This window comes from Plectropomus leopardus, chromosome 17, assembly GCF_026936395.1.
Source record: "Plectropomus leopardus strain MGB_pleo_1.0 chromosome 17, ASM2693639v1, whole genome shotgun sequence".
Lineage (NCBI taxonomy): Eukaryota > Metazoa > Chordata > Actinopteri > Perciformes > Serranidae > Plectropomus > Plectropomus leopardus.
Window position 1 is genome coordinate 21,831,875 of NC_142192.1, and position 17,804 is coordinate 21,849,678.

General features: G+C 39.7%; 1 protein-coding gene across 6 annotated transcripts in view; it reads right to left on the bottom strand.

Annotated features, from left to right (window-relative positions):
* ubap2l (ubiquitin associated protein 2-like) overlaps positions 1-17,804 on the bottom strand; it is a 34,486-nt gene that overhangs the window by 15,011 nt on the left and 1,671 nt on the right. For 3 of the 6 annotated variants that reach the window (XM_042506007.2, XM_042506011.2, XM_042506006.2), the window contains exons 3-17: positions 17,014-17,091; positions 14,829-14,939; positions 12,903-13,077; positions 10,877-10,978; positions 10,670-10,715; positions 6,799-6,843; positions 5,266-5,372; positions 4,851-4,910; positions 4,702-4,754; positions 4,444-4,529; positions 3,082-3,262; positions 2,685-2,883; positions 1,477-1,808; positions 1,114-1,286; positions 678-798 (exon numbers count right to left, since the gene is read on the bottom strand). In XM_042506007.2, the coding sequence (XP_042361941.1) occupies positions 678-798; positions 1,114-1,286; positions 1,477-1,808; positions 2,685-2,883; positions 3,082-3,262; positions 4,444-4,529; positions 4,702-4,754; positions 4,851-4,910; positions 5,266-5,372; positions 6,799-6,843; positions 10,670-10,715; positions 10,877-10,978; positions 12,903-13,077; positions 14,829-14,939; positions 17,014-17,091 (1,869 nt within the window). The remainder of the gene's footprint in view (positions 1-677; positions 799-1,113; positions 1,287-1,476; positions 1,809-2,684; positions 2,884-3,081; positions 3,263-4,443; positions 4,530-4,701; positions 4,755-4,850; positions 4,911-5,265; positions 5,373-6,798; positions 6,844-10,669; positions 10,716-10,876; positions 10,979-12,902; positions 13,078-14,828; positions 14,940-17,013; positions 17,092-17,804) is intronic. The other 3 variants (XM_042506012.2, XM_042506009.2, XM_042506008.2) reach the window with 2 other exon arrangements.

The window sequence follows — 17,804 nt, forward strand, 5'->3', positions numbered from 1 at the left end:
CTGCAGTATGTCCCTGACGTAAAGCTAACTGAGTCAGCCTGACTACAGTTCAGGGCTACAAGGCTAGAAAGGGTAACGTTAACGTTGATCTAAAAGCGAAGTCTATCTGATAAACAATCAAGGCCTCGCTAGTGGTCGACCACAACCTGAAAACAAGCGAGGAACGGTAAGGGAGAAACATAAAGGACCCCCTTAGTTTGGCATAAGCAACATGCATTATTATGACATGCTATATCCTTGCCTTTGGCCTGGATTCAGTATTATATGAGTAAAGTGGTGTCAAGGTGAGTAAACCACTATATTAAACTTTCCAGTTTCCCTCTCAGACAATTCTTCACAGTACAGTCTTTTTTTTTAAGCTTTTGTTATTGTTCTTTTTACTGCAAATGCATTCCTCTGCAAAATGACACCAATAATGCTTGAAAGATCCTTTTCAAATGGAGCTTTTTTAAGTCATCTGGTGAAAATTTCTGTATTTTTGTATATCACAGGAATAAAAAATATTGCAATTTCAGTATTTTCCAGTACTGTGCAGCATCTAGTTCATTTCAATTTCAAAGACTTTTGAGGCACTTTGTTTGAGAAAGGTTATTTTCAAGGTATTTCAATTTTTTTCTCGCACCTTGTGTGAACACTGTTACCAGTTTAAGTACCAAAGAGTGAAGCTTTGGCCTTACCTTGGGCTGCATATCCTTCTGGGGGGAGGAGGAGACCGAGGGAGGGTAGCGTCGAGTCTGAGGCGCTCTCTGGTCGTACAGGTCCATCTGGCTGGAGTTGGAGAGAGCTGGAGTTGACTCACTGCAGATTGTGATGGTATTGACAAGATGGTGTTCTTAGAGAACAATTTGTGGTTCTGACTTAAAATTTGATACGGACAACTTAAACCTGAAAGCACTTTACAACCCCGTACTTTTAATAAACAGGTTCCCCACACATTTTCATGAACACATTTTCCAAACTTCCATATTAGAGGTTTTTTTTTTTCTCTTTATTCTAACTAGCTTACAGGAACGATGAGACAAACCCAGATAGAAAATAACGAAACGTACAAAAGAAAATGTTGTCACACAGCATATTAGAGTTACGTTAAGTCAGTGTCTTTGATGTACCAACCTGCTGGGGCTCGTGTAGAGACTGTTCTGAACCTGGTTGGCTGGTGTTGTGGTTGCAGGTGTGGACTCGTACTCTGGTAAAACTGGTTCTGATCCGAACTGCAGGGCTCCGAATTGAAGATTGAGGCCTGAGATATCTGTTGAGCCAGGCATCTCTACCGCCATTGCAGGAATCTGAGGAAGACAAAGGACATTTTAACACTTTGCACAAACACTCTGAGGCTCATGCAGGGATGCTTTAGACTTCCCATCACATAAAAAACATGTTTCATTTATATTAAAATTGAGAATTTCTTTTGCTTTTCTCTTGATCAAATGATCAAAACACAATGCAATCAATTTGTTGTAATTTAAATTCAGTTACTTTTGTTGTGATTGAGGTCCTCTTCTTCTGCTGTTTGAGTTTGTGTTGCTGCAGAGGCAGCGGACTTGAACCCTGGGCATCTGAGGAACTCGGGGAAACTTGCTGACCTAATGAAGGGACTGCTGCCATTTTGGGGAGGGAGGACGCAGGCGGGGGCACCACATGGGGTGAGGACGCTGTTTGTTGGGGTAAGGAAGAAGACGAGGAGGAAGGAGGCAGGCCTTTGTCCTGCAGGAAAACATCCAACATGGACGAGGTTGAAGTGGCGGCCTGGTAGGGCTGCCGCTTCGTAAAGGGCGTATGGACCGCAGACTCAGGTTGAGTCTTCATGTCTGGAAAATGGGGAGGAGAAAACAAAATAAAGTCAGGAAAGAAACCCCGAGGATTTGGACTGTCCTACACTGAAAAAAAGATGTATATCATTATCATTATCATGCTCATTGGGATTGAAAGAAGATCAATTACCAGGATTTTATGAACAAAAAAAAACATTTTTTTGACTTTTCAAAGACCCATTATAAAATATAAGGAAAAAATAAAGGGTGAGACTGAAGAAAGGTTTGTGATCATAAAACGTCACACGGTGACACATATTAACCCTCTGAACCCTGAGCAAGTTCGAATTCATTCAAAAACATGGAATAAGGCAACCAACAACTTCCTAAGAAATGTTTCACAAACTGCAAGGAACAGATTTTAAATTATCTTTAAAAAGCTAGGAAAAATGTATATTTATAAATATAATTACATATTAAAAATTATGTTTCAAAATCATAACAATTTTTCAAAGCTTTTTTTCCGGGTCATTTCCTTGTTTTGTTTAACTTTTTTTTCCATTTTTTCACAGATTTTCAGGTAATTTTCTGGTACTTTTAAGTAATTTCTTGCTAATTTTCAGGTAATTTCTTCTTTTGTTGCTCATTGCCTTCTTCCCATGTTTTAGAAAGAAATTTTCGCTCACGTTTTAACAGGTTAAAGGTATGTTGCATCGACAGCAAGGGAAGATAAATTTGCCATTATGCTACATTAGTTGGGAGATTATCCACAGAAGCCTACTAACAATTAATTTCATAACACAATGAAATTCTATGACTATTCCAAAACAACTTTTTCAGGCCTGGAAAATGTGCTTGTGATTCCATGACTCCATGACTTCCATATTTCCTATGACAATGGGAACCTTGAATTATAGCAGCATGTCATCTCACCATATTGTCCCAGTGAGGTGGCACTGGTGTCCCAGGATGAAGGGGCTGTGTTGGGAGGTCCAGTCTGGGAGTGCTGGGCTGCCAGCTGGGCCAGCGCCTGAGCCGTTTTATACTGCTCCAGGAACTGAGAACCAGTGGTCCCTGTGCTCGCTCCTTTAGGATCTCCCACATCACCAAAACCCTTGCTCAGCATGCTGACCTGCATTGTTGGCACATGACGACACAACGTTATCACAAAAATAAAAATATCGGTGTTACACCAGTGGCACATTATGACATGTCAATGGCATCATCCTCTTCCTGTATGGCGAAGAAGTGGATGAGATATAAAAATCAAAGTGGTAATTTGCATCAATAAGTGCAATCTCACAGGCAGGTTTTGTAAGAAGAGTCTCACCATGCTGTGCTGGGTGTACGGGGTGCTGGAGGATGTTTGGGAGAGTGGCACCCCTTGCTTTGAGTTGCTGAAAACCAGTGACTGGGACAAGGAGGGGGGCTGGGTGGCCTCCATGGGGGGATTTTCTGTCTCTGAGGAGGAGGACGGGGGAGTCTTTCCCAGGAGCACCGCAAGGTCGATCCTATAGCAAGGTGGAAATATTTATTAAGACAAGAGGACATTTAAAACTAGTTTGTATCAAATTTACTGTTATTATGATTTAAGCAATTATTTTAGAGATGCAGCTACCAATCATTTTATTTATCAATTAATCTGCAGATTATTTTCTTAAGGTACACTAAACATGATTTTATTTAAAAAAATAAATAAATAAATATGATCCACTAGAAGTGTGTGGCAATGTATTTTTCCAGCAGAGACTCTGCCATCTATATTTTCTTATTTTCTGTGAGCAGGACTCTTATGGGTGTATACCCTTAGGCGAGGTCAGGGCTTTATAAAAAAAAGTGAGGACCTGGTGCAAGACCATAAGCAGCAGGCATCCAAGAGACACAGCAAAGAAAAAAGGCAAATGTGAAATCTGGGGTTGACTTTTCCTTTCAATTTCAGCTGCAAGTGTGTTTACAAACACAAATCGACAATTCTACATAGTGTGCAACTGTTTGGTCTATAAACCATTAGAAAATAGTAACAACAGAAAAGAAAAAACCCAGGTGACGTCTAAATGAAAGGCCTTTACACACTGGGACGTTTTTTTTCGTGTGATTAATTCACAATATTTTGTTCAAACTACTGTTTTTGTCATGAGTATTTTCATACAGTATGGTAATAGTGTATGGCGAAAAAAAAAACTTATTGCGGAACAAGGTCGATTTTTCTGAGCTTTCATGTCACCAGCGGAGGTACATACCAATCATGTTGCGATTACACTTACTAGGATTACAAAAATCATGGAGGCCGAACCACGAAAGCAAACTATTACTTCTATCAACCTTGACAAAGACCCACTCCTTCTGTTCTTAACTTTCATAAGAATTGCCACATACATATTTGCCAGAGTGAACTCAAATTCACAGAGGTGAGTATTTTGTATTTGTGTCTCATTGATTTGTCATGCCACTGCTGCGTAAAGGTCACAACAATGTTTATTGCCTAGCTAACAATCCAAAATACTCAGTTTATGAAAATGCAAGCTAAAGAAATGCAACAAATCTTCAAAATGAGAAAGCTTGACCCTTTTAAAAAAAATAAATAAATAAAAACATTGAATGAGTAAACAATAAAACTAAGCAAATGTAATTATTCTCCCAGCCCATTCCTGGAAAGCATGAGTCAGGCAAATAAGGAGTATAAGTGACCCACCTCTGTCCTTTGGTGATGGTAACATTCTCTTGAGGCAGAGGCATGGACGCCACACTGGAAGCTGTGAATATCTTGGTCTCTGAAAGCTGCAGAGGACGAGAGAGAGGATGGAGCAAGTTACAGTTAGAAGAACAAAAGTAAACTTAGAGACTAAAATGAATGGAGTCTTCCAGCAGTGAAACTACGCTAAAATCATCTTTAAAAGTTCTCACTTAATGTTATATTTAGAGCCACAGTTGCATGAGGTTAAACACTCACATCCTCATTCCAGTCTTCTGTGCCCCACTCCTCTGTGGCGGTCCTCCAGGCACCTGTGAGTCAAAGGGGAAACACTTAAATACTACAGAGAGAGACTGAAACAGAATAAGTGATGCATGAAAACAACAAAGAAGTGATGATAGGTGTACCTGGAGCAGAGTCAAACTTGGGCGGGTAATTTGTTCCCTCTCCTGCAGCGTATTCCAACCCTGGAGACAAAGACAGAGGTGAGGAGATCAAAGTCGAATTTAATGAAAAGAGATTATTATACTTTAGTCTGGACATACAGAGATCTGGATGTAAAGATCTGAGAGAAAAACAAAATGTCAGGGATTTGGGTTTTTGTGGACAGTTTGCACGGTTGATGAGGAAAGCTTCTTTGCACAGCATCAAAAAGTGAGCGCCCTTTGAACGCAAGTGAGCTTTCCTTTCATCTTTGCTGCTGGAGCTTCTTTTAGGATGCTGATAATGATTTTTAAAATTGTTTGGATGGTAAACAGATGCTTCATTGATAAGATTAAGTTCTCTCATTGGAGGGCAACCTTTCTTAATAAATTAACTTACTAGCTCCCTCTTCCAGCTCCACGCTTCCTGTGTTGTTCCAGGTGCTGCCTCCGCCATAGTTTTCTTCTGTCTGGGCTGGCTCCGCATAGTCAGCAGGGTTGAATGTTCTGGGGAAGAAAATGATAAGTGGGTTGAGAATTGAGTGCATGTAGTGACCAACAGCTGAGGGGCCGTCAGCGCAGAAATAAAAAAAATAATAATAATAAAATAAAAAAATATATAAACATTTAGCCACAACTGGGTGCCCACACACACACACGTACAAATCTCTCTATTTTCTTTTTTTTTTTTAAGGTCCAGTGTGTAGAATTCAGAATTCACAGTTCAGGAGATATATTTGCAGAAATTAAATATAATTTAGAAAGAATGTTTTCTTTAGTGTATAATCACTTGAAAATAAGAAGTGTTGTGTTTTTGTTTCTTTTGAATGAGCAGTTCATATCTACATAGGGGGCAGGTCCTCATCTATGGAGAGCTCCATATTTCACCAACGTGTTTCTACAGAAGCCCTTGACGGACAAACCAAACACCAGCATTTTTGCATCAGCCACTGTAGTTCACAGCCCCTCTGCCACAAGCAGATTTTTGTTTTATGTGAAACTACTTTATTCTGTGTTTTTACTCTGCAGATAATTTGGTTACTGTTGAAAATTTCCTGGAGTCTGGGTCTTAATTTGTCTGAGAAAAAAAGGTGAGCACACGTTAGCAGGTGCTAGGCTAGCATCCCATCTGCAACGCGTCAACAGCATCAGAGAAACACTGATTTGCAATAAAAAAACTGCTTTATTCAGTTTTAATCGCCTGGTCAGTTTGTTTTGATAGAAGAGACATCTGTCGATATTTTGGTTCTTGGTAAAAAAAACCCTGAACAATGAAAACTAAACAGATCCAAACCAGGAGTTCACGCTCTGCACATGAAGTTTGAACTGGTTTGAAACCACTGGTGAGCTGGTTGGTTCTGTGCCTGCACCTTGCACCGTGAGTACTGTTTGAATAAATCCCCAGCTCTGCTCTTATCGTCATTAGGCTTTTAGCTGATAGAAACACTTCAGAAACACAGTGACTGTGGTTTTAGCAGGAAGAGGAAATGATGAGAGACTGAAGTGAAACTATTACTGTCTTTGAGAGTTTGTACAGTCAAGACATGCAAATAAGCAGCATGTAAATACTGTTTTAGCTGTTCCTTTGCTTTTCATTAATCTGACACATCCGTGTACGCTGAGAAAATTACAGCTGGTGCAACCTAGCAACATAAAGTACAACACTTTTCTTTTGAGTCAAGCTAAGCAAAGCCGCTTTCATTATTTGTCTAAGATCCTTCCTGTGCAAATCTCAGGGCATTTATGGCTTGTGTGAAAAGATTTAACATCAAATTTCTGGAAGGTCGTATCTTTTTCATAAGCTATTAATAGAGCGAAGAGTAATGCTTTCTGTTCTGATAATGTCTTACATTACAGCGTCCTGTTTTATGGCACACAAAAGTCTCCCTACAGAAAACAAGAATAACAGACACACCAGAGGCGATGCACTCACCTCTCACCTCCTGCAATATCATATCTGGGCCCCTTATCAATCTGGCTTTAGAGGAAACATAATGGCAACAATTACAAGAAGGACAACAAAGTAAAAGTAGAACACAAAGCTTTTGTTTTTCAGACAATAATCCAGAGCAGCAGCGTAAGCAGAATGCCTTCGATCTGCTTTTGCCAATCCTGTAACAAAACACTCTACACCTGTCAGTCACTCTACGATGCAAGGCAAGCCAGTATGCTTTTAGTCATGGTGGGTAAACACACAGTCCAATAAAACCCAAATCGTCAGAGGGATACACAATGCAGCCACAAACACAACAACCATTGCCAGATGAGAGCAGCTATGCAAGAGTAAATGCAGTAATCTTTCCATTGATGCAGTTAATGCCTAAACAATCTCAGGAATTTCTATGGTACCTTCTATCACACAGCCGCATCATCTCAAAGCTATTACTGAACAGCCACACAGGATGCTTTTGTGAATGCAGCCAGCATTCAATATCTCCTCCATTGAAAGAAATCTCCATCTTCAGTCAAATAGTCTTTTTTATCTCTTTGTTATTTCCTTAGAAATCGGATAATGATAAACACATGCTTCGTGATAAACCTTGACCAGCTTTGAATTTAATTGGCTCAATTCAGGTGAACAGCTCAGTCTCCACCAGGGCAAAATCACACTTTTACTTTTGTGGCCTACAATATTAACCATTTTCAGGGGTTGGTATACACACTCACACAGAGAAGCCTCTATAGTTACAAACAAACTGCAGTCTATTCCTTCAGTTTATTTTCTGCAAACTCACATACTGAATTCAAATGCAAAAGCGGCTTACAGTTACCCCAAAGAGACAGCGCTGTAAATGTGCCAACCAATGCTTTGGTACAAGTAAATATAAACTGGCCTTTTAATGAATGCATCGCCTTTATACAAGACAATATCAGCAATGAAGGAGGTCGATATATGCACCCATGTTGCATGCTGCAGGTACCAACATCACTCCAAATGCAACATTTCTGTATGTGTCACAAGCTGCAGGACAGCAATTTAAGATCACTTTATTACAGTTTATAAAACCATGATTAGATTCAACAACGATAAGCTAATACTTCATATTATAAGCACACACACACAGGCAAAATATGTTTTTTCCCTAAAGGTGACTAACTCTAAAATAAGAGGGAAAAATGGAAGTTTCTATTATGTCATTAAAAATTACTGTGCAATACTAAACACTGAAAACTTCCTTAAGCAGAGTTGTCAAACTGGGGACGAGCTATAAAGATTGTGCATCTTCTGTACTGCATTAAACGATAGAAATAATTGTGTCAGAGATTCTTTTAATTATGATACTTTCCACATATAAAAGCATGTGAATCCATTTTAATTATACTAAATATCTTATTTGGGTTTACTGTGCCAATGCAGCCTCAGGGAAGAAGCAAAAGCTTTGCTAGATGGGTTTTGTTTAAAGGAACAGTTCACCCAGAAATCAAAAATACATATTTTCCCTGTTACCTGTCGTGCTTTTTATCAATCTAGATTGTTTAGGTGTGAGTTGCTGAGTGCTGGAGATATCAGCCATAGAGACTTCGGGCTTCTCTCCGAACTAGATGGTACTCGGCTTGTGGCACTCAAAGCACCAAAAAAAATATACATTAAAAAAATAAATAAAAAAAGAAAAAAGCTTTCTCTTTCCAGAAATCATGACCCAGTTAATGAAAATAGTGCATAGACCTTGCTGTGAGCAGTTTCATGTAGGATCTTTCAACAGAACCACACCAGCTGAAGATATGTGTCGTGGGAGGAATCGTGCATCTACTCATGGGTGAGAGGCTTGTGCTTGTGACAGGGTGAGATATAAACATTAATGGCGTCCTCCTCTGCTGAGCTGTAACATTAGCAAGCTCAGTGGTGCTGGGTGAGTTAGCATGAGATGCACGCCACCTGAGGTGTAGTTTGGTTGAAAGAAAATAGTTCCTACATTAAACTGGTCACAACAACAGCTTTAGCACTAAAGGTAGAGTGCATCTTCTGTACTGCACCTCTGTGCAGTAAATAATAGTGCACAGAAGTGCATACTTATGCACACATACATACTTCTGTACTAGATAAATAGCACTACAGGTAAGAGAAAAAAAAATTGATTTAGGGTGATCTGTACCTTTTAGTGACACAGGAATAAGACAACTAATAACTGAGCACTGCCTCATTCCTCCCATGGCCCACTGAGAAAATGAGTGAATTCATGTCTGAGATTCTTGGCACTGTATAATAAATCCCTTTGGACATAAAAATAAAATCTAGTATATTTGGCTAACAACCAAAGTTTGTATATAAAATGAAATTCATTGATCAATATTCCTCCCCTCATGCTAGTCATTTAAGTTTTGAACCAACTTTAGAACAAAGTCTCTTTGATCAGTTTATTCATCAGTAATGACGTGTGGAAAAGCTCTTCCCTTGTGAGCTCACAGTTTGATTCAGTGCATGCTAATATTTTTAAGCACTGTGTGTGAGGTGAATGGTACAAGCTTTCTTAGCATCATCTTAAATGTACAAGTACAAGATACCATGACACACACACACACACACACACACACACACACACACACACACACACACACACACACACACACACACACACACACACACACACACACACACACCTGCCCACTGTCATCTTATCATATTTAAACAGATCAAAAACCTTATCCGCTTTGAGACATCTTCCTTTAAAGCCAAATGTTTCATTTAAGTGTTTAACTCACACTGATGCCAAGCTGGTAAACTGTGTCTGCTAGCAGCATGAAGCAAAAGCAATCACAGTTACTGCTGTGTGACGCGAGGTGGGGAGGGAGGTTAGGTACCATGAAAACACCTCAGCTGGGACTGCATGCGTTGGCAGGTGGGAAGCCCAGGCACCGAAAACAAGCTTAGTTTATATGAAACAGAACACTGGAGTGCGTCTTGAGATATGCAAGTTAATATCTGGGTCCACACTCTACAAATACCCTTAAAAATGTAGGACGTTTTCACAGCACAGATAAAAACTTAAAGATATGATGTTTTGTTGTAGTCATTGTTTGCAAAGTGAATTACACCTTTTAGTTTCATTCAAGCAGTGACTTCCTTGGGAGCCTCTGTATTCAAATATGTATGTAATATGTATTTATGACATGATTAGCAGCTCTGAAGTCAGCATTAAACACTTTGTGCTGGTAAGAGTGAAGATTACATTCAGGCTTCTTCTGGAAGGAAGCCACTCAGCCCTTGACCTCACCAGAGAAAGCCACATCATGTCACATGTGCTGCTTCAGCAGACCAAGAAGATTTAAAAATTGACAACAGCGGCGTTACATCACATCACACCGATCTGCTTATAACTAAAGGCAGGAGGTTCGTTATAACGACTACAATGTCGCACATTAAATGCTGACATTAGTCAAAAATGTCATCGTAGTTGAGGAAAGAACTTCCTCTGTTATGGCACCTACTCACCAAGCTGCCTGTATAAGATGCCAAATCATCATTAACTGGCATATTATTAACCACACACACACACACACACACAAAAGATAGAAAGAACAAGCAAAAAAAAAAAAAAAAAAAACCCAAAACCTGAAGCCTTGTGCCAGAGAGCAGACAACCCCCTGTGTGCATCTATCAAAATTTCACTCCAAATAAAATGTTTAGACTGTCTGAGGAGTGTTTTTCTGCCCACGCCGCACTATCCCATTGGCTGATGTATGTTCTCCCTCCTTTGGATTAAGGCTTAACAATAGGCTGGGGTCCTGCTCTTTGGTGACCATGGCAACAGGTAAAAGTGGAACAAAAGGCCGTCTGGTTTTAGGCAACGCAGGTGTTCTCTTACCCCATGCCCTGCGCCGAAAATCTGCCTCCTCGCCGTCCAGATACTCCTGCAGAGACAACAAGAGCTTACTTCGGTTTCTTCCTGTGACAACTATTGTCACAAAAAAGAATAGCAGCGGTTTAAGTGAAAAATAAAATCCCTCCCTCGATACCGCCTCATTTTGATTAGATACATTTCCTTTGTCTGAGGGGGATTACAGCCACTTACCGACAGTCCCTCTTCCTCTGCCTCTTCCCCTTCGGCCTCGCTCTGCTCCTCTTCCAGCTACTCCGGCCTTGCCTCCGTCCAAGCCGTTCTCCTGACCGCGAACTGAAGAGAGAACAACGTCAGATTTGGACACTACAAAAACTGCCTCAAAATGTCAAAATAGTAATTTCAACAAAAAAAAAAGTTATGGCTTAGGCACACACTGTATCTAAAATTGTGTTCCTCTATGAGACCAGAAGCCCTTCATCAAAATGAAGATGAAAGACAAATCTCTCACTGGCTTTCATTCACTGTGGCACACCCTGTCCTCTCTTCAGGACCACAGTTAGGGCTTAGAAAAGGTCTACTGGTGTACTGCAAATTACTAGATGGTGCCATCAGGCACAGGGGCTTCAACAGTATTTTCATGCAGGTGATGTCAAGAAACTGACGTTTTCCTTTCTTGCAGTAATTTTGTGACACCTTTGCAACGTTTCTATTCTTAACTTCATCTAACAGACGGAGGCACGCTGTTCCGACAAGTTTACAAATTACTGTCGATGCAAACTAAACTCGTTCTACTTGCTTCTTCACTCTGAAACCCTCCCATTGATGAACCACTATAGGACTTTTATTTTGAAGTGCCGCCTAATTTGACAACACTGAAGCTCAAAAATTGCAGAAAAATTGGAGTGCTGCCTGTTTCTAGTATGCTCATGCACAGGTCTCAAGTACAAATCATCCAAAAGGCTGCTGCTAAGCTCTCAACACGATCACACCTATTTCAACCTCTCTGCACTGGCTTCCAATTAATGTTAAAATTCATTTTAAAATTTAGAGCCCTTCATGGCCAGGCTCCACAGTAGATCCTGTTGCACGTCCGCCACATGAACCGAGCTCTTATGCTGCATTCACACTACGAGCGACACAGCACCAGTGTGACCAGTTACATTACATTACGTTTAAGTGTTGCTCAAGTGCTTGTTATCGTAGTTGTCATCACAGCTTGTGTGTATGTGCTAGTGGTGACAAAGCACCTCAATTAAACATCATCTTAAGTTTGTATTTGGTAAAAAAAAAAACATCTGTTTTTGATCAACACCTGAGTCTCATTTTGTCATTACATTTCACCACCCCACTGCATCCCCATGTGCACCGCAATGCATAGAACGCTAGCACAGCGTCACCTAATAAGGCTAAATAAAATAATAATTAATTACGCTAAGTACAACAGTATCACAGCAAGAAGCAAAAACACATGATTGGATGATTGGAGCTCTGAAAAAATTGAGGCCAGCTCAGCTTTTATTTGTGAATATTGGGCGTCTGTTTGTAGCTTCATGCCATCGGCTTCCACTGAAAATGACTCGATGAAATGTGACGCTTATGGTGTGAACACAGCATTGTGTTCGGTAATGAGGGGTTTGGGATAGCATCCTAATAAGCTTTAGGTCTTTTAACTCTGTGAACTCTGCTAAAAAAACAGCTGAAACCCATCTGTTCAGACAGGCATTTAGGTAGCACGTTTCATTTTATGTTAGGCTGTCTATTATGTCTCTGCCCCTATATGTGGTAACTGATGTCTGTAAAAGGTGCTATAAATACACATTGCCAGCTTTGATAGTTTGTAAAATTTGTGAAATGCATCAAAATTCACAAAAGAGGAAATTATCCCATGCTGTAAATTGTAGCGTGCATGTCGCAGTTTTTTTAGATGACGATGGTTAGTGATCAACTGCAAGATACTCTGCGTATCTCATCCACAGACAGGTTTTGAATATTGCATGAGAGGAATGGTAAAAGAAAAGCGCAGCCACAGTTAGCTGGTACCTCAACTCATGGAAAATTGGCAAATATATTCTGAAGTGTCAAAAGCATGAGGCTCTCTCTCAGAAAATAACTGTGATACCAGAAAGCCAAAGAGCAGTCAGTGCAAAAGCACTACATAACTATGAAACACTGCAACCAGCTCTTCGTTTGGCAAAACAAATATTCACATTTTAAGAGTCTTAAAAAGCAAAACCGTGAAGCCACAGTAAACACTTACACTCTCGTCCCCTGCTGGCTCCACGGCCCTTGCGTGGAGCTCCACCTCGACGACGTGCTACATCTTTCTCTCCTCCTTTCTCCCGGTTCTCTTTTCCTTCCTCTCCAGTCTCTGCCTGGCTCGCCTCCTTCTGGCCGGACACCCCTTTCTTCTTCCCCACCATTTCCCAAGAGTCCTGAAGAAGAGATAAAGACAGCGTTACACTCCTGTTCCTTTAAATCAATGCACTGCTGATCTCATTGACTTTAAGTCACCAAAAGAGAAGAAGCACTGAAGAAAAGTGAAGGTTAATTCAAGTGTTTCTAGACAGCTGCCATAACAACAGGATAATTTGCCCTGACAAAATATGATCACAGCAAAAAAAAATAAATAAATAAATTCCTCAACAAACAGGTTGGATTTTGCCTGGTGGTCAGTTTGAGTCAAAAATGTTTCTGGTGGGCTCAAACTTTCTCCACATGTGCTAACTCTACATCTGCCCACATCTTAGTTATATTCTGCTTGTCAAAGATGCAGAAACTTAAGGTTGTGTGGGCCAGACGTGGCAGCAGCTACTTAAAAATCACAAAGTGAAAACAAAAATAAACTGTTTCTTTTGACGGTAATTTCCCAGAAAGCCATTCTGAGCAAGTTCATTTTAAAGTCTCTCCACCGAGCCAATATTTTGACAACGCAAGTATATGACACCTTCTTATCAGGTCTGATTTATGTGCTGGTGCAACAAGTTTCCACTTTCTGGTTTCAATTTCCCTCACTGTCCTATAAGTTATATTTATATCAAAGCTTATATGCAACTATGAGAGCTCACTGAGTGGATCCTTGTTGCACTTGGGTCACAAGTTAGGCTGCAGCTAACAATTATTTTCATTACTGACTAATCTGATGTTTATTTTCACAACTAATCATTTAGTCTATAAAATGTCAAAAAATGCTCATCAAAATATTTTTTGAACCCAACGTTACATCATCACTTTCCTTCGTTTGTCCAAGAAAGAATCCAAAACCCAAAGACTCCTTTGCTGTCATAAACAAAAGAGTTGCAAATTTTCCCATTTAAGAAGCTGAAACCAGCAAATGTTTGACATTTTTGCTTGAAATATAACTGAAACTGTTAACTGATTACCAAAATAGTTGGTGATTAATTTAAAACCTTTCCCATGACTTTTCAAGGATCCATCATACATTTATATACATAATTTACGCTTGCTGGCAGACATGGAGGAAGAGGCAGAGTGCAGAGAAAAATTGAAGAAACATATGCAATGGTAAAAAAAAAAAAAAGTGCTGTCACAAACCAATGCTTTTACAGCTACGTTATGTTGATATTTTTTGAAAATTGATGTGCAGCTATGTTGCATTACGTGGAAGGTTATCCGATAAAGATTACTGTAATAAATTCATTACACACTACAAAATTCCATGACTTTTCCAATACTTTCAATGATTTTTACTTATTCCAAGACTTTTCCATGCCTGGAAAATGTGACTGTAAAATTCCATGAGTTTTCCAGGTTTTCCATGATCTTAGAAACCTGAATTTTGTAAGAACTGGTCATACGTGAAATTATCAGTTGAAAAAAAAGTGAGACAGTTAAAAAAATAAACGTGAAAGGATTCATTTTTCTTAAAAGTCTACAGAAAACACTAGGGGCATGCAGAAATGACATGATGACCAACACAGGAAGAAGAGAATTTTTTTTTAAAATAACTTCTTCTTGCAGCTTTTAACCTTTACATACAACTTTGTCTGAACTAAGAAACCCCTGCTTCTGCCCAGGTTCACACTATGCTACACCTTTACAGGAGCCCTACTCTTACAGAGCAAACTGTTAGTGCAATATCATAGTTATCTAACTCAATGTAGCACTGATTTCTCCAGAATCAGGCCCTCGCAGCGCTAAGCCCTCACACAAAGCCAATACTCACAGTGTCTGGGCTACCCTCCAGCAACACGTTAATGGCTCTGTTGACATCCCCGTTGCAATCGTGCAGTGCGATCATTGACTCATCCTGGTCCTTGCCTGTGATGTCAATCAGCTGCAAAAGAAGAAGTGGCATGATTAGAAACAGAGGTGACCCAAGACACACACTCCCGGCATCCTGTTAATACTAAGGCTCTTATGTAAACTTATGCAAAATATTTTTGAAAAGCATACATGCATCAGAACACAGTGTTAGTTAGAGAACAGCATGCTCGCTACCAGCAGGGATTCAGCATCTTGGTCATTTCAGCGGCTTGAGCACAAGATTCCTTTTCCACAAAGACTGTGACACCATGCCCTCTTTCAGTGCCTTTAATATTACTACACACTATCAACGAGTGTGCAAAAGATAACCTCTCTTATCAAAAGGTCGTGATGACCTGTTTACAGAACTTTCTAACCTTAGATATAGTTTTAGGGTCTGTATAATACTGAAAAGATATTTAAAAAACACATTGGAAGGATAAAAAGGTTATACTGGGTGTAATTGACCCAATTATTTACTAGGGGTGTAAGTTTCATCACAATATTATGATTACTGGTTAAACTGCCTCCACTAAAGACTCATGCAACATGGCTTATCAACAACAATATTTATACATTTACACAATTATTTATTTTTGCACCCATCCATACCAATCATCCATCAGTCAGACATAAGGAGTATTTCCTCTCTGACTGACAGCCAAGATGGATCAAAGCCCGTCTGTCTGTGCTTGTCAGTGGTTGCAGCTGTATCAGCAGGAGAGCTGCTCGTGCTCTGGCCATGACTAGCTTCCCTCCCATCAGCAGCAGAGCTGATAGCATCTTCACTACTGTGGCATCAGATTTGGGCTGGGCGGAGCATTGATGAAACGCAGATATTTTTGCTTGAGTTTCAAATATTTAGAGCGGTCCATCTTTGGTTTGGGGGAATTTCCTTTTGATTACCAAAACGTAACAAGTTGTCGTCAACTCGGATATCATTAACTTAACCTATCTCTCCTCTGTATGCTTTCGCTCTATGTGTTTTTGACAGTCAGAGCCCCAACTCTCAATGAAACAAAGAGAAATCCGTAAATGACAGCAAGACACGCCAAAGACTCTCACACTGAGATGAAATGCATGCATGGAAACTGTTTCAGAACATCTGCACAGAGGCTACTGATTTCTGAATTAATGGATATTAGGCATTTAAAAGGTATTTTTTTATTGGCCAGCCAGAGGTTTCCATTGACCTAGCAGCCCGCCAGGCCTTCTCCAATAAAGGAGAAACAACGTTTCTTATTTTAATAATGAAAACAGTAAACTTAAGGTCACCAGTGAGCAAAATGCAACCTCGAAGGACCAAGTCTGTCTTTGACACCTGCAATACTGTCTGTTAAAAATAAATGAAAATGGGGTGCCCAGTAGCTCAGATGGTCAGGCAGGCACCCTATGTACAGGCCATGTCTTCGCCGCAGCGGCCGCATGTTCAATTCCAGCCTCGGCCCTTTGCTTCATGTCATAGCCTCTCTCTCCCCCTTTCGTACTTAAGCTGTCATATCAAATAAAGGCAAAAAGGCAAAAAAATAATCTTTAAGAAAAAATATATCCTAAAAACATATCCTTATGCATTTGTATTTTTTTTGCTGCACCAACTCGTGCCAAACCATGACTCCTAAACAGGAGTATGAACCAAACATTGACTTTTATGCATAGTTACATCCCCAGAAGACAGTAATGTCCAGGGTGGCACCTTAATTTTTTATCCTCTACACAAGCAAAAATGAAGAAATTGACAATAAAATAAGCTTTGTTTTTTTTTTGCTGTCTCATTACAGACACTGTGGCCTTTATACATTACCCAAGTAATGTTTCCTATGACTACCATAGCTAAACAACACATTTTACATAAAATGCTATATAATATTCACCACCATCGCAGTCTTAATATAATGCTCTGAATGCTGTGTCACTGGCTCTATGAGCTTGATGACATCTGACAAATCAAATATGCAAAACAAAATATAAAAGACACGTACACACACGCCCAATGTAAGACACAAGAGATGTAATAAAACATGTACCACAGCATAAACATTTTAAAAGAAACAAGAACAACTACACAGGAAAGCTAAAATAGGGCAAACGAATGTGCATCAGCTCACCTGTTTGACCTTCTCTTCAAAGTCTGCATCATTGTGGTCTGAAATCATCTGCGCGAGTCGGATCTGCTCTGCTGTAGCCTGTTCCAAAAGGAGTGAAACATCCAGGATTTAAAAACATAGAGGCACAAGCAGGGTGCAAAATTAACTGTTTTGTCCACTGGAAAAAAATCACTTGTGAATGTTCAATTTTTTACCAGTCACTTAACAGATTAGCATTGTATTTCTGGTTGGTGAGCGAAGCAAATCTACCATATTTGAATATTTTATCAGCATTTGGCAAGTAGGTCATGCCAATTTTGTACCCATGAGTATAAGATTTACATTGTTGTAAAAGAAAAAAGAAAGAATAAACTCATATTTAGCCCTTTATAAAATCTTTAACAACTGTTTCATATAAATATTGTGCCTCATCTTAGAGAAAGCACTGCTAGAGTTCTTCTTAGGCCCTACAATCCTAACGTGTTAAGACCTCTACAAATACTAAAATGTAACTAACTAACTTGCGTGGTGTTACTTGGTGAACTTAGATCAGTGAGTGGGTTGATCAGTACACTTCAGACTGAAGCTGTAATCACAAATGCCTAAAATCAGGGATTCTCCTCCTGACTGTCAAAACAGCCCTGAATATCTTCTAGTGTAGTTATTAAAAGGCGAGGTAATATGGCTGTAACTTGAATTGTTTTGTTAGTTTGAACATTGCTGTCCAAATTGTTGCCGTCTGTACTACATTGTTTTGTAGAAACTTTGCGTTTGACAAAACAAATGCCATTTAGCAACACACTGATTTGCAT